The sequence below is a fragment of the Mizuhopecten yessoensis genome, unplaced genomic scaffold (assembly GCF_002113885.1).
Source record: "Mizuhopecten yessoensis strain PY_sf001 unplaced genomic scaffold, ASM211388v2 scaffold10797, whole genome shotgun sequence".
Classification (NCBI taxonomy): Eukaryota; Metazoa; Mollusca; class Bivalvia; order Pectinida; family Pectinidae; genus Mizuhopecten; species Mizuhopecten yessoensis.
Genome location: NW_018408726.1, coordinates 3,188,179 through 3,215,653, shown reverse-complemented (window position 1 = coordinate 3,215,653; position 27,475 = coordinate 3,188,179). Strand labels below are relative to the sequence as shown.

The following is a 27,475-nucleotide window of genomic DNA, read 5'->3' as shown; positions in this document are numbered from 1 at the left end:
AATAGTGGATGTTTTTCTTATTATCAGGTCGCATAGACATACAAGTATGTTCAACATCGTCGATGTGTGTAGTAATAAATGTCACGACAGGCTGTGGATATCTTAGCGCATGATAACGTGAATCTGCATGCAGTGTGCTGTATGTACTGTATATATAATATCAAAGTTTGGATTTTTTAAATTTGCAAAAAGCATGAAACGCTAAACAGATAGCAGAATTTTTAGGCTGGAGCACCGAACGTTGCCGCAAAAAGCCGAAGCAATGTAGGTAAACTAAATCACTTGTAGACGAAACACAGGTGGTTACAGCATTACCCAGGGGCAGAACGCGATAAATATTTCTACCTTGGTGTAAATTATGCGAAAATCTAGACCTTCAAAATGTCTATGTCTATCTTAAATGAGATGTGAATTGTTTTATCAGGAGATTTATATTATATATAAAAAAAATCTACCACCCTTCAAAAATTCAACAACTAAAACCTGGATTTTAATCAACTTTTAACAAACTAGTAAACTCTTTGTGCAAAATTTCTACCAACAGTTAAGGTTTCGGCAGGTCAGAGACCTAATGGGACTTAAGTGAGATTTGTCACAGCTATGCCGTCGAGTCGTTGGTTCCCTTTATTCTATGTTTATTTCCTATCTCGCCTATGTCCAGTCCCTTTATATAATACTACTGCAGTATGCATGCCCATGTTTTATGTGTGTGGTAACAGTGTATAAGCATAGGACTGCTTACTTAGACCACTTCCTGTGTCACCTTTAACACTTAATATGACCCAGATCCGTCCACAGGTGTTCAGCTTTCTTACATAAGCACTGTTCTCCTACGGGTATACACTAGTACTATACGTATATGATACGGTGTAGTGCCCCTCTGTTTACATTCACAGATAACGTGTGAAGGTCACCTGGTATGTAATGCATGATAGCAAGACTCAAAGGTTACAGACATGGACTGTTATTTTATAGATATATACCTACAATAATAACATTGGAAATAGATTGACGACCCAGTGACTGTTGAATAACACCCAGCTCTCGTTTAACAGGTAGGTGGGAAGTAATGCTCGGACAACAAGTTCGATTTGCAATGTGATTAATTCGTTTCATGCGGATCAGACGCAATATGGAGGCACGGTAGTCTAGTGGTAGGACGTCGGGCTCGTGTTCGAAGGGTGACGGGTTCGAGTTACGGCACGGCACTGTGTTGTATCTTTGAGCAAGATACTTCACTCCGCTTGTTCCAGTCTACTTAGCTGTAAATTAGTACGTGGTTGGGCGGTGCTAGAATTGTTGAATGCTAGCTGTTAGTGCCGAAATGGCAGATCCGGCTGTATGCTCTCCAGGGTGTTAAAAGGAACCACGGATAATAATTTGTGAACCGATTTGAGACGTAGTTCCTTGGAGTCTACTATGCTGAAGCGCTGGTAATTTAAGCACTTTTCTCTGTTTTCATACATCATACTTCGTTCTTTGTATTTGTGTCGTTGCTCCTCTAATATTTCATTTAAAATCCTTCACAAAAGCTAAGGTAATATGAAAACGACATCCGTGGACGACGGGGCTACTCAGCGGCCATATTTAACGTTGTTTCTCTGATATGTATATATAACTGCATAAAGTATTACATGGCATCATCTCCGGTATTATTCTTACAACACTAAACAGGGTTGCCTAAAGAGATATCCAATAGGAGAAGAGATATAAACAGAAAGGAAAACTGTACAAGACACTGGTCGTTTGTAGGAGTTGGGTTTTGTTATATCTTGATACACAACGGTTCCACACTCTGCTGAGTTTAGTATTTCTGGTTTTGTTTTCAAACTCATTAAGACCATGATTGTTTATAGAAGTTTAAATTGATTTTTGGGTTCGCACATTCTGTTTATTGTAGCCTGAGGTTATTCCGTTTCTCCACTCTTCCCCCACCAATAGTAACCCCTGATAAATCGCCTTACATTTCATAATGTCAGACCACACTCCTTTATTAGCCTACAAATTCCTCGCGTCCTAGCTACTGCCTCGTGTGGTTTTAAGTCTGACCTACTGGAGTAAAGTAAATACGTGGTGTCTTGACTGACCAGTCATGTGACCCGCGGTGACATGTGATGGTTTATTGGACATAACATTATTTGAACCCTATAGCTATCGAAAGCTTTCTCAGATTGTAAGCATACCGTACGTATATTAGTCTCGATAACTACATTTTAGTCAAGCTGTTTTAAAGAGAAAATCGAGAAAAGATAAGAGACAGAGTAAAGGTGCACTTATAAGAGAGAAAAGAAATATAGGATCTTACATGAGTTTCTATTTCGATTTCATATGAACTGTATGAAACGAGTCTAAGAATTTTTCAATTTAACGAGCCTCTGGCGAGTTTCATCAATTTCATATGAAATGAAAACGAGTGTAAGATCTTTTTGATCGCATAATCAAGATTTGTGGTATTTATTCATGTTAAACGACAATTTTTCATGCAATCTTGAAATTTAAAAAGCCGCCATTATGACATCAGTGAGTAAGTCTATGACGTTCGGTGCTTGTCCTAGGCGTGACGTCACAATTGAAGCAATTGAAACTTACAACCAATATCAAAGCGGACAGGTCATATTACATGGGTTAACATATGTCAATTAACTGATGACACCAGTGTCTTTTGCTCTGTCATTCTGTCTTTCATCTGTGTAATATCTCGCAAGCATTACGGTGACGTGTTCTCCATGGTCAACGCAGAACGACCTGAGAAATGTCATATTACTGTAGGCACCATGCCCCTATCTATGTCATATTACTGTAGGCGCCATGCCCCTATCTATGTCCTATTACTGTAGGCACCATGCCCCTATCTATGTCCTATTGCTGTAGGCACCATGCCCCTATCTATGTCCTATTGCTGTAGGCACCATGCCCCTATCTATGTCATATAACTGTAGGCACCATGCCCCTATCTATGTCACTATAGGCACCATGTCCCTATCTATGTCATATTAATGTAGACACCATGCCCCTATCTATGTCATATTACTATAGACTCCATGCCCCTATCTTTGTCATATTACTGTAGGCCCCATGCCCCTATCTATGTCATATTACTGTAGACACCATGCCACTATCTATGTCATATTAATGTAGGCACCATGCCCCTATCTATGTTATATTACTATAGGCACCATGTCACTATCTATGTCATATTACTGTAGACACCATGCCACTATCTATGTCATATTACTGTAGGCACCATGCCCCTATCTATGTTATATTACTATAGGCACCATGTCCCTATCTATGTCATATTACTGTAGACACCATGCCCCTATCTATGTCATATTACTATAGACACCATGTCCCTATCTATGTCATATTATAACTATAGGCACCATGCCCCTATCTATGTCATATAACAATAGACCCCATGCCCCTATCTATGTCATATTACTCCTATCTATGTCATATTACTATAGACACCATGCCCCTATCTTTGTCATATTACTGTAGGCACCATGCCCTTATCTATGTCATATTACTGTAGGCACCATGCCTCTATCTATGTCATATTACTATAGACACCATGCACCTATCTATGTCATATTACTGTAGGCACCATGACCCTATCTATGTCATATAACTATAGGCACCATGCCCCTATCTATGTCATATTACTGTAGGCACCATGCCCCTATCTATGTCATATTACTGTAGGCACCATGCCCCTATCTATGTCATATTACTGTAGGCACCATGCCCCTATCTATGTCATATTACTGTAGGCACCATGCCCCTATCTATGTCATATTACTGTAGGCACCATGCCCCTATCTATGTCATATTACTGTAGGCACCATGCCCCTATCTATGTCCTATTACTGTAGGCACCATGCCCCTATCTATGTCCTATTACTGTAGGCACCATGCCCCTATCTATGTCCTATTACTGTAGGCACCATGCCCCTATCTATGTCCTATTACTGTAGGCACCATGCCCCTATCTATGTCCTATTACTGTAGGCACCATGCCCCTATCTATGTCCTATTACTGTAGGCACCATGCCCCTATCTATGTCCTATTACTGTAGGCACCATGCCCCTATCTATGTCCTATTACTGTAGGCACCATGCCCCTATCTATGTCCTATTACTGTAGGCACCATGCCCCTATCTATGTCCTATTACTGTAGGCACCATGCCCCTATCTATGTCCTATTACTGTAGGCACCATGCCCCTATCTATGTCCTATTACTGTAGGCACCCTGCCCCTATCTATGTCCTATTACTGTAGGCACCATGCCCCTATCTATGTGATATTACTGTAGATGTAATAGTAATACTTATGTAAATGTCGTATTCCTGTACATGTCATATCCTGTTGATGTTATACATCTATGATTGTATACCTCCTCTGTAAATGTCAAACTCCAGTTTATGTCATACATCTGTAGATGTCATACCCTAGAAATGTCATGTTCATGTAGGGCGAAATAAAATATCAATCGTGCAGCATTTTGAAAAGGAATAAAATGACACTGTATTAAACATAAAGAGTGCAGGTTGATAGGCAATTTTCCTGATAAGAAATATTATACTGAAACATACTGAACATGTAGTTAATATCGTCTGTATATTATAACCTAAACAGTTATACTGCAGTACTATCAGTTCACATTAAGAATATATTAAAAGGATATTGAATTCAATCGACGGAAATCTAGAAGAAGAAAAAAAACCTTTCTATTCATTTCATTAATTCTATTTCGTGCATTTTCTTGTACTTAAATTATGTTATGTCGCCTTCTGATTTCAAGATAAATTTACAAATGATGTACAATAAGCTACATGATCCAAATTCCATGTAAAGGTAATGTCGTGTCTTTATTATTCAGGTTAAGAAATTCTGGTTCCTACTCAGATCGGCAAGTGTAGTTGATAATGAACGTAATACCAAAAGCATCAATACTAAACACATTTGAATGGAAAGTGGTATCACTCTAGTAATACATTTCATAGATAGTGCAAAGGGAAAGGAGACCAAATAACATGAGATAATTTAGAGCTTAATATGCATTTGCAGGTGGTTTTTTTAGCAATATTCCTGTATTTTATGACCACAACTCATAACGTTCGTCATGAAGTTTGGATTGTAGGTGTGTTCTGAGATATATGCTCTGTTTTGTGCAAATTTCAAGTCATGGGTATTTTTCCATTTCCAGAAATAATAATAATAACAAAACCGTCAATCCAGCATTTTATTTCTAATAGAGATTTTTTCATCAAAACCAATCTCATCGTAATGAAAGTGTAAAGGTATGTGTAATAAATGGGAGTTTAAGTAGCGGACAGGACACAAACAAATGAAGTTCATAAAATTTCAAATCTTTATCTACAAAACAAGAGAAAATAGTTTACATTGAATGAATTCTATTTTTTACGGAATCTGCAGGTTAGTTATGGTCATCAGGAGAATCTGTTAGAACCAGTACCTGAAACGCAGAAAAAAGTATGAAACAAATAGAACGTACATAAAAGAAAAAATTAAGGTGGAATAATATTATGTAATATTTATCCAAAATACAAAAGCTAAATGTACTGATTGATACTTGTATACATCTTGACAATTTTTGTAGTCTTCACATGCATTGACAAAATATCATTGCATTAGATGGCCATCCATGTTACACCTACCTACAAAGGCAACATTTCCTCCTATCTACAGACACTCTGTGGTTGCCCTACACACAACTGAACAGCATGGCCCTCTCAAATAATTATCTTTTACGAAATAATTGATTGAATTTTAGGTTTTGGATTTACGTCTTTTTCTCACAACCATACAGGTTGGATCCTACTCCTTTAGAAGTTGAGATATCCTACAGGATCATTCACTTGTATGGGGCCCCTCCGATATGGACGATGGTGGTGGGGAGGGACACCAACCCAAGGAGCTAGAAAAGATATACACGAGTTAACACTACTGTTGACTGTTTTCTTACAATACTATATTAAAATTTTAAACTATTTTCCACTTAGTTCAGATTGATGAAACGAGAAATGAGTGATGAAATAAGTTCAGGAGTTGTCCTAAACGGCTCGACGACACAGCTTCGATAAAAAAACTGTAATACTCTTTTCACTGAAAAAGTACATTTCATTTGAAATAAAAACGAATATTTTAGATTTTTTTTCTATGAAAGGTTATAGTGTATAGTCTACATAAAGTTTGTAAACCCGTGCCATTGCTTCTATTTTCATAATTACAAATATAAGTACCCTACTAATATTACTCTCAAGGAAAGGGAAACAAATAATAAAACACAAGCACCATTGAATAAGGACCTTAAGACAGATATCCTAATCTCCCCTATGACGATTATATATCCCATCCACGAAGTATAAACATAACAAGACAAGTAGGACTCGAGCAAGAACTGTAATTGTCTCATCCAATAATAAGTTAATCGATGTCGGCCATCTTGCAAAAAGGTTGATTTCCTTCCTCAAACCAAGATAAACTAGCGTAAGCATCTTTCTCATTAACTTTTATCCCAGTCACCAACACAAAACAAAATATATTGCCCATTCGTCTTATTAAAAAAAAAAAATACTAGAAAAGGCATTATATATATGACATTATTCATAAATACATGATTGTTCAGTACATGATTGTTCATGCACATTGACCAAACGTGTCTATACAGTTTCAACTAGTTTTATAAACTGCTTGTCTCATAGAATCATTTACATATGTGTCACACGGCCTAGATAGATAATAAAGGTGTCTATAAAGTTTCAACTAGTTTTATAAACTGTTCGTCTCATAGAATCATTTACATATGTGTCACACGGCCTAGATAGATGTCCGGTAATTATTTTAAATAACTATTGCATATCTACACATGGCAATCAAAAGTCTTGTAGAGTAGTAATAACACCCGGTCAGAAACTTCTTAAAGTAGCAAATATACCGGTACAAACGTTTAACCGAGAAAGAAAAAGTAATGACAAAGGGTACCACATACAACTGTAATGGAGGAGGGGGATTGTCATGACATAAATCATCCAACCAACCCCTCATAGATGAAGTGAACTAACTAAAGTTTGCATTGCAAAATTACACCAGCATAGTCTTAGCTATAATAAACAAAAAGGCCCTACTAGAACATTGTCGAAAAGGTTAACCGAAACTGCAGTATGTGTCACAATATGCATATATACAAAGTTTGAGCATAATTTAAATCGATCGCACCATTACATCTTCATTGTGATAAATGAATGTCGCTGTTAGGAGCGCAGTGCCAAAATATACGTATTTACCAAATGTGGGGGAAATCATACAACAATAAAAACAATAATATTTGGATCGACTAATCAACCGAAATCAATTAAATTTAGAGTCTCCATTTTTCTAAACATTTTCTTCAAGTCGGTGAGTATAAATTGTAGAAAGGTTCATGTAGGGCAACCAGTGAAGAACCTATGTGTGACATTTCGAAGACCGTTATGGTATGTATTGTCGCCTCCATCAGACAAATGATCAGTGAAGCGTATGTACTGTCACCTCCATCAGACAAATGGTCAATGAAGCGTATGATCAGTGAAGCGTATGTACTGTCGCCTCCATCAGACAAATGATCAGTGAAGCGTATGTACTGTCACCTCCATCAGACAAAAGATCAGTGAAGCGTATGTACGCAAGTGGGAAAAATATGTAACGTTTGGTAAAAGGTGCAAACGAAGGTGATATTCGAAGTTCAACAATTATCCATATAAATCTTTTTTTCCATAAACTACTATCTTAAACAAAGCTTGACTAAATTTGTGTGTCGCATTAAATCGTCAATTCGTACATGTAAAACAAGTATAGTGTTCACATGCTTTAAAGCGTTGCCGAATCGGCGTCTAAATCATTTATTTTTAACTCGTTCATATTTAACACATTAGTGTACATACGCTGCCTCACTGGTCCTTCGTCTGATGATGGAGACAGAGTACGTAGCATACCAGTTATAGAAACGTCACACACAAACACAATAATGGTTGTGTTACATGAACCTTTCGGTACTCAGCATCTCCGTTATTATAACAAGCGGAACAAAAAGTACCAATAAATGAGTGCACTACCTTATCTTTATTAATTATCTTACAAGATTATATACACAAAGCACGTTTAAATCAATTCACATTTTATTTGCATATACATGTACAATAATTATAATGTAGGTATTATGTGTTTCACTTTTCACTGGAAGCTGTACATACGACAGCTAAATGGTAAACAAGGTTCTGTGAAAATGGAACGTATCATATTGCTTGTTTAAAACTTATAAATAAATTTAAAAAAATATATAGATGCATATATTTATTAAATTTTATATGTAGGACTTAGCAGGAAACATTCTTTTTCCTAGTCATTTGTAAAATTCTGTCCGAAAAGAATTAATGTTAAAAAACAACAGTAAGTGCTAATTGCCTGAATGAAATATATATGTGTGCACATCTACCTATGCCCAAAAAACCGGTAAAGTGATTATTACCTTAATGCATATTCAAACCGATAAAAAATGTAATATCGTAATTTTTGAATATCTGAAAGTCCCCTTTAAGAAACAACTGTAAATTTGCTTGATTCGCCGAAACTCAATGAGACCCACCAATTAAAAGAGAATCAATTAAAGGGTTATTCTTTTGAGAGGTACCTACTTACCGAAAGGGACGCCTGCACCAGTAGGCATGTGCTGATACGAGCGCCACTGCTACTATCAACAACACAACTTCCACCTTTAGCATTTTACTCTGTGAAGTAGGAAATATATGTGAGCGTCAACACTAAAAGACGGAAGTGAAACTTTTTAACACCGAATCCTAAGCAGACAAATAGAAAACTCAACCTAAATTTAAAATACTTAACCGTCAATACACAACCACACAGCTAGAATTAGCGTTAGAGCTCAGGCACAGAACTGGAACTAGCGTTTGCACTTAGGCACAGAACTGGAACTAGCGTTAGCACTTAGGTTTAGAACTGGAGCTAGCGTTAGCACTTAGGTTTAGAACTGGAGCTAGCGTTAGCACTCAGGCACAGAACTGGAACTAGCGTTAGCACTCAGGTACAGAACTGGAACTAGCGTTTGCACTTAGGCACAGAACTGGAGCTAGCGTTAGCACTTAGGTACATAACTGGATCTAGCGTTAGAACTCAGGTACAGAACTGGAACTAGCGTTAGCACTTAGGTACATAACTGGAACTAGCGTTAGAACTCAGGTACAGAAATGGAACTAGCGTTAGCACTTATGTACAGAACTGGAACTAGCATTAGCACTTAGGCACAGAACTGGAACTAGCGTTAGCACTCAGACACAGAACTGGAACTAGCGTTAGCACTCAGGTACAGAACTGGAACTAGCATTAGCACTCAGACACAGAACTGGAACTAGCGTTAGAACTCAGGAACAGAACTGGAACTAGCGTTAGCACTTAGGTACATAACTAGAACTAGCGTTAGCACTCAGGTACAGAAATGGAACTAGCGTTAGCACTCAGGTACAGAACTGGTACTAGCGTTAGAACCCAGGTACAGAACTGGAACTAGCGTTAGAACTCAGGTACAGAACTGGAACTAGCGTTAGAACCCAGGTACAGAACTGGAACTAGCGTTAGAACTCAGATACAGAACTGGAACTAGCGTTAGCACTCAGACACAGAACTGGAACTAGCATTAGCACTCAGACACAGAACTGGAACTAGCGTTAGCACTTAGGCACAGAACTGGAACTAGCGTTAGCACTCAGGTACATAACTGGAACTAGCATTAGCACTCAGACACAGAACTGGAACTAGCGTTAGCACTTAGGTACATAACTGGAACTAGCGTTAGAACTCAGGTACAGAACTGGAACTAGCGTTAGAACTCAGGTACAGAACTGGAACTAGCGTTAGAACTCAGGTACAGAACTGGAACTAGCGTTAGCACTCAGACACAGAACTGGAACTAGCATTAGCACTCAGACACAGAACTGGAACTAGCGTTAGCACTTAGGCACAGAACTGGAACTAGCGTTAGCACTCAGGTACATAACTGGAACTAGCATTAGCACTCAGACACAGAACTGGAACTAGCGTTAGCACTTAGGTACATAACTGGAACTAGCGTTAGAACTCAGGTACAGAACTGGAACTAACGTTAGCACTCAGACACAGAACTGGAACTAATGCTAGCACTCAGACACAGAACTGGAACTAGCGTTAGCACTTAGGCACAGAACTGGAACTAGCGTTAGCACTCAGACACAGAACTGGAACTAATGCTAGCACTCAGACACAGAACTGGAACTAATGCTAGCACTCAGACACAGAACTGGAACTAATGTTAGCAATCAGACACAGAACTGGAACTAGAGTTAGCACTCAGGTACAGAACTGGAACTAGCGTTAGCACTCAGACACAGAACTGGAACTAATGTTAGCAATCAGACACAGAACTGGAACTAGCGTTAGCACTCAGGCACAGAACTGGAACTAGCGTTAGCACTTAGGCACAGGAATGAAACTAATTTCAGCGTTTAAAAATAGAACTGAAACTAACGTCAACGTTCAAAAACAAGACTGGAATTATGAACTACAGTGTACCATAACGTCAGTTTACCCGAAACGAAACAATATCAAAACCTGCAGCCAACGAAATTGGCATGCAACTCAAAGAGGATTTGTATGTATGATTTGTTCTACTGCATGATATTTTACTTTAATTTAATTGTCTATCGGCTTAATTGACTGTTCATCATGGTGACACAGACAGTTTAAGATAAGAAAAAATAATGAAAACAGAACGTTATTTAGTTACGTGCCATGCGACGCAATCTATTCAGATATAATTTTAGGAGGCTTATTTTGTTCACTACAAGTGTTAATTTGGAGAAGTTAAATCAGAACCCCATTTTACTCTGATATATTTACATGTAAACATAACCTTATGGCTATTTGCGTTTGTTTTATAGAACCATTTTCTGGATATATCAACTTTTAATAAGCAAGAGAAGTGGATGATATATTTTTATGGAGAATGAACAAGCATTTTCGGAATTGATGCTATGGTATAAAATACATTTATGTACATCAATATTTAAGCGAAGGAAAAGTGTCCCGTTTTGAATACACTGTCGTTAGCGTAAGCAATCGATGGCAGCATGTACCTAGAAGTCAGTACACAAGCTAAACACCGGAACTCACAAATTACTATAGTCAAAGCACATTAAAACAGAATCGGAATTTAAAACCTAAACAAAAAGTGGAAATTGAAGAAATAACAAAATTCATCTTTTAAAAAATAAATTAACCGTACTTGATTGAATTAAAGATAAAAAAAATCAGTTTTGAATTAAAGTACTTACCGTTGTTACTAAGACAATGAGGCCTTGTTTCATTCGTTGTTTCCTGAACGATAACTACTTTTAAATGATGCATTTGTGATTAATGAGCTTTTAAATATGCAGCGCTAGCTAACATCTGTCTTCTTTCGTTCCCATGCGCAATCGTCTTGGTATGTTTTTTTTAATATAATACAACAATATATCATTTGCTCTGAATTCATTTCGTTGAAGTAATGTGTGAAGAGTTTGTAATTTATAACCCCGACTGTTTCCCTTGATGGTGCAGTTTACCTAATTAGGTCACTTACGTACATGTACCTGCGTGTCCAGTCAATTAGTATCCAAAGCTGATTTTACACTCTTTTTCGTGTACGATTGGAACGATCCTTTCTGAGAACTTCGAAGACAGATTTGGGTGGTACAGTGGATAGCGCACTTGCCTTTCACCAAGGCGGCGGGGTTCGATTCCCCAATCGGATGTGAAAAGGTATGAGGTTTTCTCCTCGTACTCCTGTTAAAACCCACACTAAGACCTCCCGCGCGCTAACATCCGGGCCAACAAGAGTGATTAATATAAGTTGACATAACTTGTTTCATAATTGTTGTAAAATAAATAAAGTTTATATACATTGTATTAATGATGTATAGTTATGGTTTACGCTTATATAACATATTGAAATGGGATGCATAAATCCAACACACGTGAGTAATGACGTGAGGTGAAACTGATATTTTAACTAAGAGTATTAAACAGAAACTTTTCGAGTTAGTACTCACATAGGACGGATGAGGTGAACAGTATTTGGATTACTCGTTCGAATCATTGTTGTGTTATTGATTCGATAGTCAATCTAAAGTATATTGTGAACAGTCACGATTGAGTTTAATGTCAAAAGTAGATTCCGTATTTACCTACCTTTATTATTAGGTAATTTAGCTTAAGAGGTGTTATTTTTCTTCGTAAATGGTTGACAAATAAATATAATTAAAAGATTTCGTCATGCCCAGTGTTGTAAGATAGGAATACTGCAACCAAGGGTTTCCCATATTGGTAAAATCCAAGACTTGCCGATGGATTTGCCAAATTTTGAAAGTCCCGACAGTAAGATTTTCCTATCCAACTCTCATAAGGTGAAAAAGTATCTTTCTGTCATTCTAAAGAACAATATATATTTTTTTTTTCAAATTAACATGCACTTTTTATTCATGAAAAAAATACTTAGGTCGGCAGCATTTAGCAAATTGACAAACTTTGTAAAAGTCTAATCCCGTCTTATTGACTTATACAGTTGATATTGTTTTTTCTTTATTTTCATCACGTCGCCATGGTCAGTTAAATCAGAAAGAAACAGCAATATAAGTTCTAGTATATATCGATCCTACAACTGATTAGAGAATATTGGACAAATAAACGGAGATATACTACAGCATCTTTGCTCTTTCTTCATTAACTTTTCTTCATTATGTCGGATTGTAGTGTAAATATTTCCTTATTTTAAGATGTAAAGCGCTTGACAATTAATCTAGCTCTCGAGATAGTTTAAGTAAAGCAGTAAACTTTATTCTATGTCGATGCTCGCGATATTATGTTGAGCACTCGAAATGTAATGTCGAGCCGTCTAGACACATACCTGAATCCATTAGTAAAGTAAACAAAGCAAATAATTGAAATATTGGTGATTCAATATTCAAACTAATTAAATTTTCTTACTGATATTATTCTATTTATTTGATTAGAAGTACCAAACTCAAATAAATTTACAAAATAATATTCAATATACTATAGTACAGCTTCGTGATAAAAGACTATTTCCTTGGTAAAGGGCCTTAGTCTGAATGCCCTAAATGTAAAATGAAGTGTAATGTTTGAACGTCTAAAAGGATGGGAAGGTTATTTTTATCAAACAATTGAGTTTCCATAGATACATGTATGTCGCTGACAGAAACAGTTCATATGTCTTATATGGTTTGTGGTACTGTTGTTTATGTTGTTGCATTTACATAATTACAATTTATTAATGATAGAATACAATTACAAATCAAACGGCAAACTTATATTAGTAAACATCATGTAAAAAGTATGATTGCAAAAGCTCGTAAATGTCATACGTTTTCATGGATCGAGACTCACATAACATTCAATCATCGCATGTTTAGACGAGACATCTGTGCATTCTTGATATTATGTAAATGACGTAGACTCATAAGTATAATAAAGTATCGAAATTGCAAAAGATACATTACCATTCGAAACCAGTAAAAGAGATAAAGCAGATATTTCACGTTTGTGAGACCTAGATATGAGCAATAAAACTCGAACGGAAAATGTGTACATAACATCGTTTGATTGATGTGTTAATTGTACAGCTCTGTTTTAAGACGCATCATCATTAATTTACATTGCACCAATAAAGTGTATATTTATACAGGCATTTATCCGAGGTCACTCTAGTTGACATACTTACATGTGTGCTTTGCTGCTTTCAGTTGGTGATGAATCTTACGTTTGATGTGTGTTATATACTTGTAATGCTGTATGTTATTAATCTTACGTTTGATGTGTGGTATATACTTGTAATGCTGTATGTTATTAATCTTACGTTTGATATGTGTTATATACTTGTAATGCTGTATGTTATTTTCGTTGTGGAGAAAAGGAGAAAACAAAAATGATGACAAACTAACAATAATGCATCATAATTTATCAAAGTCGACATATGTAAATCATGGAGTGCACGATGATGTACACATATTACTGTGTGTACACCTCTACTGTAGCCAACTCCATTGTCGACCCTTGTAGACTCCATATTGAAGACAATACTGTTGTGTACCTCCGAATGTAGACCCCCTATGGTGTACCTCCGAATGTAGACCCCCTATGGTGTACCTCCTAATATAGACCCCATATGGTGTACCTCCGAATGTAGACCCCTATGGTGTACCTCCGAATGTAGACCTCCTATGGTGTACCTCCTTATGTAGACCCCCTATGGTGTACCTCCGAATGTAGACCCCCTATGGTGTACCTCCGAATCTAGACCCTCTATGGTGTACCTCCGAATGTAGACCCCCTATGGTGTACCTCCGAATGTAGACCCTCTATGGTGTACCTCCGAATGTAAACCCCCTATGGTGTACCTCCGAATGTAGACCCCTATGGGGTACCTCCGAATGTAGACCTCCTATGGTGTACCTCCTTATGTAGACCCCCTATGGTGTACCGTCTATTGTAGACCCTAATGTTTACTTCCTACCGTTGATCCCTTTATGCAGACCTCCTTATGTAGACCCCCTATGGTGTACCTCCGAATGTAGACCCCTATGGGGTACCTCCTTATGTAGACCCCCTATGGTGTACCGTCTATTGTAGACCCTAATGTTTAATTCCTACCGTTGATCCCTTAATGCAGACCTCCTTATGTAGACCCCCTATGGTGTACCGTCTATCGTAGACCTCTTATTGTGGACCTCCCACTGTAGACCCCCTATAATATACCTCCCATTGTAGACCCCCTATTATGTACCTCCCATATTAGACCCCTATTATGTGCCTCCCATTTAAGACCCCCTATTATGTACCTCCCATATTAGACCCCTATTATGTACCTCCCGTTTTAGACCCCCTAATATGTGTCTCCCATTGAAGACTCCCCTAGTATGTACCTCCCATTGTAGACCCCTATTATGAACTTCCCATTGTAGACCCTTATCACGTGCATTCGATTGTAGACCTCTTGTTGTGTACTTCTTACTGCATACCCTGCTAATTTAGATCATATATGTTATCCCTCGGTTTTGATTCAACCTTATCGTATACTGTATAGCGCTTTAAATTCGCGGGGTTAATATTTCGCGGTTTCGTATTCAGTACATATTCGCGGGGTCTAAATTTCGCTGTGCACCCGAACCCATGTGTCGAGCAAAGCAGTTTGAGTGTCATCATGTAAGGGTTAAACCTCGAAATACATGTAAATCGTTTGAAAAACACTGATCCCGAGCGTCGTCATCCGCCAGTGACTTCACTCGAAAGAAAATCAAATGTGTATGTACCTGTTAGGCCACTTATATGTAAATGTTGTTTTTACATGGACTGTCCAGTTGTCCGATGATAATCTGATTTGGGTTAATTTAAGCTTGCATTACAGCGTTAGGTTATAAGTATTTTCAACGTGTTGTGGTAAGGTCCGTAAAAGTGGTTAACATTTTCGATTATTTCGCTGGTGTTTAGAATTCGCGGATATTAGTCAAAGCGCGAATATAGCGAAATTAAAACCCCCGTGAAAGTTTACTGCTATACAGTACTTCCCTCAATTTTAACTTTATTATGTATTATATATGGTAGACCTCCATATAGGAGACCCCCAGTGTAATCCCCATATTGAATTGATTTAACGTTATCGCACAGTCCCTACATTTGGGATGTTTGTTATGTATGTATTTTATGAAAGACCTCTCTATAGTAGACCCCCATTGAAAACCCCCTATTGTATTGCTCAAATCGTATCGTACACTCCCTACACGTTTTTATCCTTGTTATGTATTTATGTTATGGTAGACCTCCTTATAGGAGAACCCATTGTAATCCCCCTATTGTATTGATCAAATCGTATCGTACACTCCCTACACGTTTTTATCCTTGTTATGTATTGTTATGGGATTTATTTATACGCAGACTAAAATAAAACATGGCGGTAAAACATTCAGCAAACTTAATGATATAGTGGAAGTTTTGGGCTACACATTCCGAAAACCTTTTTAAAGATGTTCAGTGTAATCTTTTCGACAAACAGTTTTACGATACCATTTTAAAAAGTGTAAGAGATATTGAAAAGAATATACACAACGAGCGCGACGTTTTTTTAAATAATCAAGTCACTGCTACAGAAGTCGAGAAAATTTGTAAAGATTTGATGGAGTAGTGTACGAGCATCTTATTAATGGGAACGAACAGTTATTTAGATACTTAACGAGGTTATTTAACCTTGTAATAGATAATGAATATATACCTTCTGATTGGAAGAAAGGAAATATTGTTACGTTATATAAAGGGAACAATAAACCAAAAGATGATCCCAATAATTACAGAGGTATCACTTTATTACCAGTTATTTTTAAAGTTTTTGAAATGTTAATATCAGAAAGAATAAGTTCAATTCTTGAATCAGATACATTTCCATGTAGGCAACAAGCAGCCTATCAGAAAGGTTTATGTAGTTTATGTACATCATTTAATGTACAGGAATGTATAAGATATAACTTAGAAAATGATGATAATGTGTATGTTGGATTTTTAGATAGCAATAACGCTTTTGTTACGGTATGGCACGCAGGCCTGCTATACAAACTTTATGAAATTGGCTTGAACTCGAAAGTATGGAAATTACTGAAAGGAACATATACTGGTGTCAAAAGTTGCATTATTTTTAATGTATTACAATCAAGATGGGTACCCATGGAGAGAGGTATTTTACAAGGGAGCGCATTATCTGCGAAAATGTACTTAGTTTTTATTAATATGTTGCTGAAAAATATTGAACAGAGTGGCAAGGGATCAATGATCATCGACATTAGAGTTAATATACCCACTCAAGCTGATGATATATGCCTCGTAAGCAATAAATATACTGATTTGCAATATATGCTACGGATGTGTGAAGATTATAGTAAAAAAATGGAGATTTTTGTTTTCTAACACCAAAAGTAAGATTATGTATTTTAATAAGAAAGAAAAAAGTGAAATATGCTACTAGTTTTTATTTATGTGATAATATTATACCGGAAGTGGAAGATATTGTTCACGTTGGTATAATGTTAAATAATAAATTCCAAATATATGAACGTACAATGCGTACTTGTAGCAAATTAAAAAGTGGTACAATGAGTTTAATTAAGAGTGGTGCACATCCTTGTGCGTTAAATCCAGTTACTGCCTGAAAACTTATCAAACAAGTTGTATATACGTCAGCACTATATGGTTGTGAACTATGGATTTTATCAAAGAAAGAGTTACTTTTGTTGGAAAGAGCGCAAAGATTTATTTTAAAATCAATTCAATGTTTTAGCAACAAAACACGTACTGATATGTGCTATGGATTGATAGGATGGACATCCATAGAAAGTTATATAGATATAAGAAAATTGCTGTTTTTTGGAAGGTTGTGTTATTTAGATAAAAATACATTGTCATCACGTAGATTTTTAAGAAGACTATACGCATCAATGCTGAACAGATCTGGTGACCATTTTGGACTTTTAAATGATATTTTGAGAATTTTCAAAAAGTTCAATCTTTATAATATGTTGAACAAGTATATTCGAATGAGTGTATTCCCATTAAAACGGCAATGGAAAATAATTGTGAATAAATCTGTGTTGTTGAAAGAGGAACATGATTGGAAAGAGCGAATGTCAAATGATAGTGATTTTAACAGATTTGTAATGGTTCATAATATATTGCAACCACATATACTATGAAAACTGGCAATGAAATTCCCGGAGTTTAAAGATTCGATATTATATGTTACGAAATTAATAATAAATATTCGTACTGGTAAAGCCATAGAGATATGTCATAGATATGGTATTATTTACCAAGATATATTAACTCATATTATATTAAAGTGTAGCTATACTGAACACCTAAGGGACAAGTTGTGGTGCTCTATCGCAAAACATTAGTGATACTGGTATTCTGCTGAGTGCGTACATACACTCTCTGACAGATCACAAATTAATTCATATTCTAATTGGGGGACAACTGACTTACGAATTAAATGTATTAGACATGAATGAATTTAGATTGAAATCAGTAGCAGCTGTCGAAAAGATGCACAAACTATACTACAGGTAGTGTGTAGATATAATCTCACATCCTGATAAAGATTAATATAAATCAAATAATCGATAAAAGATGTATGTATTACCTCATCATATATACACTCATTAATGATATTTATTGAATGTATGACTTCAATGTAATTAAGTCTGTATATGTCATGTATGTTATTTGGTGCTTATGTGTATTCAATATGATTTTTTTGTAATGTAAATATGTGCGCATTATTCTGTTTAAACGTAATCTTCAAATTGGAGGAAATAAAGAGAATAATAATGGTAGACCTCCCTATAGGAGAACCCAACGTAATCCCCCTATTGTATTGATCAAATCGTATCGTACACTCCCTACACGTTTTTATCCTTGTTATGTATTTATGTTATGGTAGACCTCCCTATAGGAGACCCCCATTGTAATCCCCCTATTGTACTGATTTAACCTAATCGTACACTCCCTATAAGTTTTGATGGTTTTTACATATGTATTTTATTGTATACATCCGTATTGTAGAACTCCAATAAGTTACTGTTTATGTTCAATCAATTATGACTTGAACACTAATCATTCACCGCTAGTGTCACCTATCACGGTCATGTAGGGCAATACCCACTTCCATAAACACAAAAGCAAAAAGAGCTATGGCGGGAAACTGCCCATATTTCCCTAAGTCGGCATTTATGAAAAGCGGAAAAAATATTAATCAATAAATAAGTTCTAGCAGCGCAAATGCATAGAATAGATATAAAACCAATTGAATATGATTTTTTGAACTGCTGAGATATTAGGTATTGTTAATATGATACTGCAAATATAGCCATATTCACTATATCTATGAAAATGATGGGGTTTCCCAGACTTAACAAAATACTTTCAACACTTTCCCATCCGAGAACCAACTTTTTTTATTCCATGATATAATATACAAAAAACAAATCGTATTCCGGAAAAGTGGTCCTCCTTTGGGAAAGTGCTCAAAATGATGAAAAACAGGGATGAGCGAGTTTCTTAAACTTCGACAGGTGTGTTTCTTTGGTTAAAACAGTTTGTAATCCTCTCTTCGTCTATGTCTCATGTAGCCGAATGTGTAACGCAGTTGACTTGTGACCAGACGGAGTGAACTGTGCAAGTTCGAATCCACGTTCATTTTGTTTTAATATTTAGGCATGTAATCTTTTTCCTTAATTTATTAATAAAATATTTTTCAAATCAATGGTACATTTTATTGATATTTTAATTACATACCTATTGATTTATCTTCTATGGAATCATGTCAACAAATCACTGTGCACGTGTACAGTACAGCTACGCTTTGTAGATAAGACATCACCTTAAAAGATATTTAAGAATTGTTTTACTCTCGAATTGGCATAAGTAATTTTATCTATTATTTAAACACAAGCAAATTATGCTGAAATACAAAAAAAAAAAAATGTGGGACTGTTACGTGAGAACAAAAGAAGGCCAAACAAACAATATGAAGTGAATAAGGGAATAATCGTCGTTGTGGATAGTTTCATTTGTCTGAAATGCAGGATGATTGCAACACAAAGTAAGGATCGCAACACACACGTAAGACATGCTATTTAAAAATTGTATTTATCATTTTGCCATTCATAGGTGCAGGAAAAACAAAATCAAGATGTGTGTTTTGTAAGAAAGGAGGTAACGGCATGACGCAGGCAGTAGTAATGGAAATTAAATCCTTTCAAAAGTTGTTGGTAATTATTTTACGAGTGTTACGTACAGCATATTATTTGTTTTAAATTCATAGAAATTGCGCGAAATAAGCATTTTGCTGAGTCTTTATCGTGAAACGCATGCATCAATAGCCGTAGCCTTGAATTCGTCTGTTTACATTAATCTATTCTAAGACACAGGATTCAGATAGAGCTATCTGTATAAAAAATACCCGAGGACGCGTCATAACAGTACACGGTTGCACGCGCGCACTATATAGCAGTCTCACCTTTGGGGACCCGCCATAGCTCTTTGTCAAATAAATGTTGATATGTACACCAATGTTCCATTGCAGTAGAATGGCAGAGACTGATGGGGCCAAAGTGCAGTGGAAGTCGGAGTGGAAGACAGATGTCGTGTATCTTCATGTGTTTCCAAGAGCAATGGCGAAATGTGTTCCAAACATATCACCATTCGCCATGAAGTTAGAGACGTGGCTGAGGATGAACGATATATCCTATGAGGTAATACAGTGCTATGTACCCATTGTATTTTCTCTTTTTCTCTTGTCTGCTCTGCCTCATTGATGCAGTACAAACACTCGAGTCCACCTGCGGTGGCCTCTCGATTTTATCTACGTGCGAGCGATGAGAAAATTGTTCAAACGACAAATACTGCAAATACTGTATGATAAACTATTTATCATCTATATACTACTACCTTATACATTTGTACATGTTTTCCAAATGACTTCTAAGTTCAATGGTCAACGATCGCCTGTGACAAACGTAAACAAATAGAAGTTTTGCGCGGAGGAATACAATGAACCTTTAAATTACATGGAAAAAAATATTTTTAAAATAATCCTATCGTCATTGGCTTTTCCATATGCACATTTTCACCTAAAATGGTGTTGTTATTCTCACAATATTTTTCCGTAACTTTGTTTTCATATGTTTATGACACCCTATTTTCTTACGCGGATCACTTTTGTAAGGACACTAATTCCGGTTTCATGCGTCATCTGGCGCAAGCATACGTTCTTTTTTGCGAAATGCGTTCCCAAGTGCTGTGGAATGGGAAAAGCCGTTCTCAAGTTCTTCTCAAGTTGTTCTCAAATCGTTCTCAACTTCTTCTCATACCGACAACCAATAATAATGAATTTATCATGGTACCGGTAGGTGGTATAAAGTAGTATATAGATGATAAAGTGTGGCCCCGTCTGTTTATGTAACATTATATAGTCTTACACGAGGATTAATCGACTCGAGAAATGTTATATTCGTTGAGCCCAAGGTCCAGGGGAAACACTTACCACGTTTTTAAGGTCGACAAATCCTCGTTTTAACCTACACAAGTCCATCATTGTATATTTACGTTATATGAATTTACAAGAGATAAAAATAACTAACAATTATATGTTTTACGTTTTTTTATTTTATAGATTATTGATCACATGGGGTTTTCAAGCAAAAAACAATCTCCCTTTATAATGTTTAACGAAGAGGAAATGCCAGACTCCAACTTCATCATTGAATATTTATCAAAATATTTCAAAAAGGATACATACCCAGGAATGAATCCTGAACAAAAGGCGGTGGGTCGATCATTTCTAAAGATGGTGGAGGAAAACACAACATGGTATTATCAAATTTATTTAAGCTGAATGAACCAATCCTTACATGTACATGTTACGCTGTGTGTAATGCACTGGCTTTTTTTGAAAATGTAGAAAAAACACTATCAAACGAGGGAATATTGCAAAACAAAACAAAATTACATGCAGTCCAAACACTCACGGACAGTACAAACAATCACGGACATTAAAAACACTCACGGAGAGTACCTACACTCACAGACAGTACAAACACCCACGAACAGTACCAACACTCACGGACAGTACAAACACTCACGGACAGTACAAACACTCACAGACAGTACAAAAACTCACGGACAGTACAAACAGTCACAAACAGTACAAACACTCACAGTACACACACTCACAGACAGTGCAAACAATCACGGACAGTACACACACTCACAGACAGTACCAACACTCACGGACAGTACAAACACTCACAGACAGTACAAACAGTCACAAACAGTACCAACACTCACGGACAGTACACACACTCACAGACAGTACAAACACTCACGGACAGTACACACACTCACGGTCAGTACACACACTCACAGACAGTACCAACACTCACCGACAGTACAAACACTCACGGACAGTACCCACACTCACGGACAGTACAAACACTCACAAACAGTACAAACACTCACAGACAGTATACAAACTCACAGACAGTACAAACACTCACAGACAGTACACACACTCACGGACAGTACGCACACTCACAGACAGTACCAACACTCACCGACAGTACAAACACTCACGGACAGTACACACACTCACAGACAGTACAAACACTCACAGTACACACACTCACAGACAGTACCAACACTCACCGACAGTACAAACACTCACAGACAGTACAAACACTCACGAACAGAACAAACACTCACTGACAGTACAAACACCCACGGACAGTACAAACACTCACGGACAGGACAAACACTCACAGACAGTACAAACACTCACGAACAGAACAAACACTCACTGACAGTACAAACACCCACGAACAGTACAAACACTCACGGACAGTACACACCCTCACGGACAGTACACACACTCGCAGCCAGTACCAACACTCACGGACAGTACAAACAGTCACAGACAGTACAAACAGTCACAAACAGTACAAACACTCACGGACAGTACAAACACTCCCGGACAGTACAAACACTCACGGACAGTGCAAACACTCACGGACAGTACAAACACTCACAAACAGTACAAACACTCACAGACAATACAAACACTCACGGACAGTACACACACTCACTGACAGTACAAACACTCACGGACAGTACGCACACTCACGGACAGTACACACACTCACTGACAGTACAAACACTCACTGACAGTACAAACACTCACGAACAGTACAAACACTCACTGACAGTACAAACACTCACGGACGGTAGAAACACTCACGGACAGTACAAACACTGACAGACAGTACCAACACTCACGGACAGTACACACACTCACGGACAGTACAAACACTCACGGACAGTACAAACACTCACGGACAGTACAAACACTCAGGGACAGTACAAACACTCACGGACAGAAACACTCACGGACAGTACAAACACTCACGGACAGTACAAACACTCACGGACACTCACAGACAGTAGAAACACTCACAGACAGTACAAACACTCACAGACAGTACACACACTCACAGACAGTACAAACACTCACGGACAGTACAAACACTCAGGGACAGTACAAACACTCACGGACAGAAACACTCACGGACAGTACAAACACTCACAGACAGTACACACACTCACAGGCAGTACAAACACTCACTGACAGTACAAACACTCACAGACGGTACAAACACCCACGGACAGTACACACACTCACGGAGAGTACACACACTCACAGACAGTACAAACACTCACAGACAGTACAAACACTCACGGACAGTACAAACACTCACGGACAGTACACACATTCACGGACAGTACACACACTCACTGACAGTACAAAATTCACGGACAGTACACACACTCACGGACAGTACAAACACTCACTGACAGTACAAACACTCACGGACAGTACACTTATTCACGGACAGTACACACACTCACTGACAGTACAAAATTCACGGACAGTACACACACTCACGGACAGTACAAACACCCACGGACAATACAAACACTCACAGACAGTACACACACTCACAGACAGTACACACACTCACAGACAGTACACACACTCACAGACAGTACACACATTCATGGACAGTACACACACTCACGGACAGTACAAACACCCACGGACAATACAAACACTCACAGACAGTACACACACTCACGGACAGTACAAACACCCACGGACAATACAAACACTCACAGACAGTACACACACTCACAGACAGTACACACACTCACAGACAGTACACACACTCACAGACAGTACACACACTCACAGACAGTACACACACTCACAGACAGTACACACACTCACTGACAGTACAAACACTCACAGACGGTACAAACACCCACGGACACTACAAACACTCACAGACAGTACACACACTCACTGGCAGTACAAACACTCACTGACAGTACAAACACTCACAGACGGTACAAACACCCACGGACACTACAAACACTCACAGACAGTACAAACACTCAGGGACAGTACAAACACTCACAGACAGTACACACACTCACAGACAGTACACACACTCACTGACAGTACAAAATTCACGGACAGTACACACCCTCACGGACAGTACAAACACTCACTGACAGTACAAACACTCACAGACGGTACAAACACCCACGGACACTACAAACACTCACAGACAGTACACACACTCACGGACAGTACAAACACTCACAGACGGTACAAACACCCACGGACACTACAAACACTCACAGACAGTACACACACTCACAGACAGTACACACACTCACAGACAGTACACACACTCACTGACAGTACAAACACTCACAGACGGTACAAACACTCACGGACAGTACACACACTCACTGACAGTACAAACACTCACAGACGGTACAAACAACCACGGACAGTACACACACTCACGGAGAGTACACACACTCACAGACAGTACAAACACTCACTGACAGTACAACACCCACGGACAGTACAAAAACTCACAGACAGTACACACACTCACGGACAGTACAAACACTCACAGACGGTACAAACACCCACGGACACTACAAACACTCACAGACAGTACACACACTCACAGACAGGACAAACACTCACAGACAATACCAACACTCACGGACAGTACAAACACTCACGAACAGTACACAAACACTACGGAGAGTCTAAATCAATAAGGGATAATCGAAACATAGACGGACGGAATGGACATTTAAAATTCTAAGGAACAATCCAAACATTGTAAATATTGCCCGACATATTGTAATCTAAGCAGTTACGTACAGTTAAAATGACGACATACAAATTGTATTCTAAACACTAAAGGACAGTAAAAAATAACGAAATGTAAATATTCCAGAAATATCTTATTTCTTTGAAACTATTATTATTATTATTATTTATTTATTTATATATTTATTCTGTTTATTCTATTGCACTATATAAGGTCGATATTCTGGTACCGGTACGTTGAACATATGACAGAGTACAGAAACTACCTTAAATTCCAAGTACCAGAGGAGATGCAAGAAAAGGTCGGGGCCGGTCTGTCCAGCAGCGTAAGTTGATCGCCTGAATACACTGATAACACATTGCCTTCCTCACTTGGATAAACGTTCAACAATACGGCAAAAAGTGAGGTATTGCGAATCAAGGCAGAAGAAAATGAAAAATAAGTGAAAATAGAAAGATTATGTTAATTTTAAAAAATGTTGGAATGGGGGCATTAGATTCATATGAGCTTCTTCAATGTCCATTTAGCAGACAACACCGAAGAAAAACCCCGATTTGTCAGGGCACCAAATAGGAAGCATTATAGGACACGCATTGGGACACAGCAGGCATATTCTTTCCACAAACCTGCAGGGTGATTTTTTGTAGAGGAAGGGATTAACAGGTAATAGTTTTCATTTTAGGTAAAAGACAGAGCATGGAAGCATGGAATTGGTCATCATAGTAGCGAAGAAATTTACAAAATAGGAAGTGACGACATCAGAGCTATATCTACCTACCTTGGGGAAAAGAAGTACTTCCTTGGAGATACGCCATCATTGGTAATTACGAAGAAATAAACCTTAATATACATATGAAGAATATTCCTTGAAACCTTCAATTATTGTATTTCAATTATAGCAGCCAGTGTATTCTCTGTGATCCCTTAGGTTTTAACAAACTTCTTAGTATAGCTTGGTGACAGTTCTATTTCTCTGAAACTAAATTTTACTATGAGAACTGTGCGGCAACGAAATCTTAACCTTTTTTATCAAAGTTTTTCTATCATATTCTCAAGGAAGGAATGCATACTATCTATCCACATTTGCGAAAAAATAAGATTATCAATCTAAAAAGGATGGTATAAAATGTTTTAAATATGGAATTCAATGTTATTGATTTGGTGGCACTATCATCTAAGCATGATATATCAGCATTGATTATCCTTGTCGCTCATATGTTGTCCGTTAGCTATATGTATAGCAGATGACTCTCAGAGAACATTCACTACACGTTTGTATAAATGTTAAATATCGACAGCCAACGTGAACCAGCCACAACCTCTGTTTATACAACGTGAACCAACCACAACCTCTGTTTATACAAACATGAACCAGCCACAACCTCTGTTTATACAAACGTTAACCAACCACAACCTCTGTTTATACAAACATGAACCAGCCACAACCTCTGTTTATACAAACATGAACCAGCCACAACCCCTGTTTATACAAACATGAACCAGTCACAACTTCTTTTTATACAAACGTGGACATGAAACAACCTCTGTTTATACAATCGTGAACCAGCCACAACCTCTGTTTATACAAACGTGAACCAGCCACAACCTCTGTTTATACAAACATGAACCAGCCACAACCTCTGTTTATACAAACATGAACCAGCCACAACCTCTGTTTATACAAACATGAACCAGCCACAACCCCTGTTTATACAAACATGAACCAGTCACAACTTCTTTTTATACAAACGTGAACATGAAACAACCTCTGTTTATACAATCGTGAACCAGTCACAACCTCTGTTTATACAAACGTGAACCAGCCACAACCTCTGTTTATACAAACATGAACCAGCCACAACCTCTGTTTATACAAACATGACCCAGCCACAACCTCTGTTTATGCAAACATGAACCAGACACAACCTCTGTCTATACAATCGTGAACCAGCCACATCCTCTGTTCATACAATTGTGAACCAGTCACAACCTCTGTTTTTACAAACGCGAAGCATCTATAAGTTGTATGTCTAAGTTGTGTCATCTATTTTCATTCACAGATTGACTGTACATTATTTGGTTTTCTTGCCCAGATAATATTTGTGCCGTTGGATTTTCCAATGAAGACGGTCATACAAGAGGAATGTTCAAATGTACTGGATTACATCAATAGAATAAAGGAACAGTTCTGGCCTCACTGGGAGGATCAACAATTATAAATGAAAAATATTAAAAGTATGACAAAACAATGGCACCTGCGTTGATTTAAGGTATATTTATGAATGTCTTGTTTCCTTACAAGTCTTTTGGGGTTTGCTCAACGTGCAAACATGCTTCTACGAAGCAATGTGTATTGTTTACTGAAAATGACCGATATTCCAAGAAAATTTCATTTTTACGTTACATCGCAGAGATGCGCAAATACGAATCAAAATACCGCATATGTATATCGCAAGCATGTATTCACAAATATCCAAACAGTGGATATTGAGCGCTCACTGATCGGTTTGTTAATTTGAATCATCGGAAAAATAACGATAAAAGGACAATGCCGTAAAACACTTTTAAGAATCA

General features: G+C 37.5%; 1 protein-coding gene across 3 annotated transcripts; it reads left to right on the top strand.

Moving 5' to 3' along the window:
* Window positions 1–884: 884 nt before the first annotated feature.
* LOC110462508 (failed axon connections-like) lies at window positions 885–27,174 on the top strand. Of its 3 annotated transcripts, none has more exons than XM_021516481.1 (6): window positions 885–1,055; window positions 20,236–20,404; window positions 21,325–21,521; window positions 25,115–25,226; window positions 25,584–25,721; window positions 26,962–27,174. In XM_021516481.1, exons 2-6 carry the CDS (start codon window positions 20,240–20,242, stop codon window positions 27,118–27,120), a joined length of 771 nt encoding a protein of 256 aa, XP_021372156.1. In that variant the 5' UTR covers window positions 885–1,055; window positions 20,236–20,239; the 3' UTR covers window positions 27,121–27,174. The 3 variants fall into 3 exon arrangements, with proteins under 3 accessions (XP_021372156.1, XP_021372155.1, XP_021372154.1); XM_021516480.1 differs by lacking the exon at window positions 885–1,055 and adding an exon at window positions 1,366–1,433; XM_021516479.1 differs by lacking the exon at window positions 885–1,055 and having other exon boundaries at window positions 20,156–20,404.
* Window positions 27,175–27,475: the final 301 nt, after the last annotated feature.

Excerpts from the sequence above, each read along its gene's own strand:
- LOC110462508 (XM_021516479.1), top strand. The coding sequence starts at position 20,204 with ATGTTGATATGTACACCAATGTTCCATTGCAGTAGAATGGCAGAGACT. Across the intron at positions 21,522-25,114 it reads GTGGAGGAAAACACAACATG|GTCGATATTCTGGTACCGGT; the intron begins GTATTATCAAAT and ends GCACTATATAAG. Across the intron at positions 25,227-25,583 it reads GGGCCGGTCTGTCCAGCAGC|GTAAAAGACAGAGCATGGAA; the intron begins GTAAGTTGATCG and ends TTTTCATTTTAG.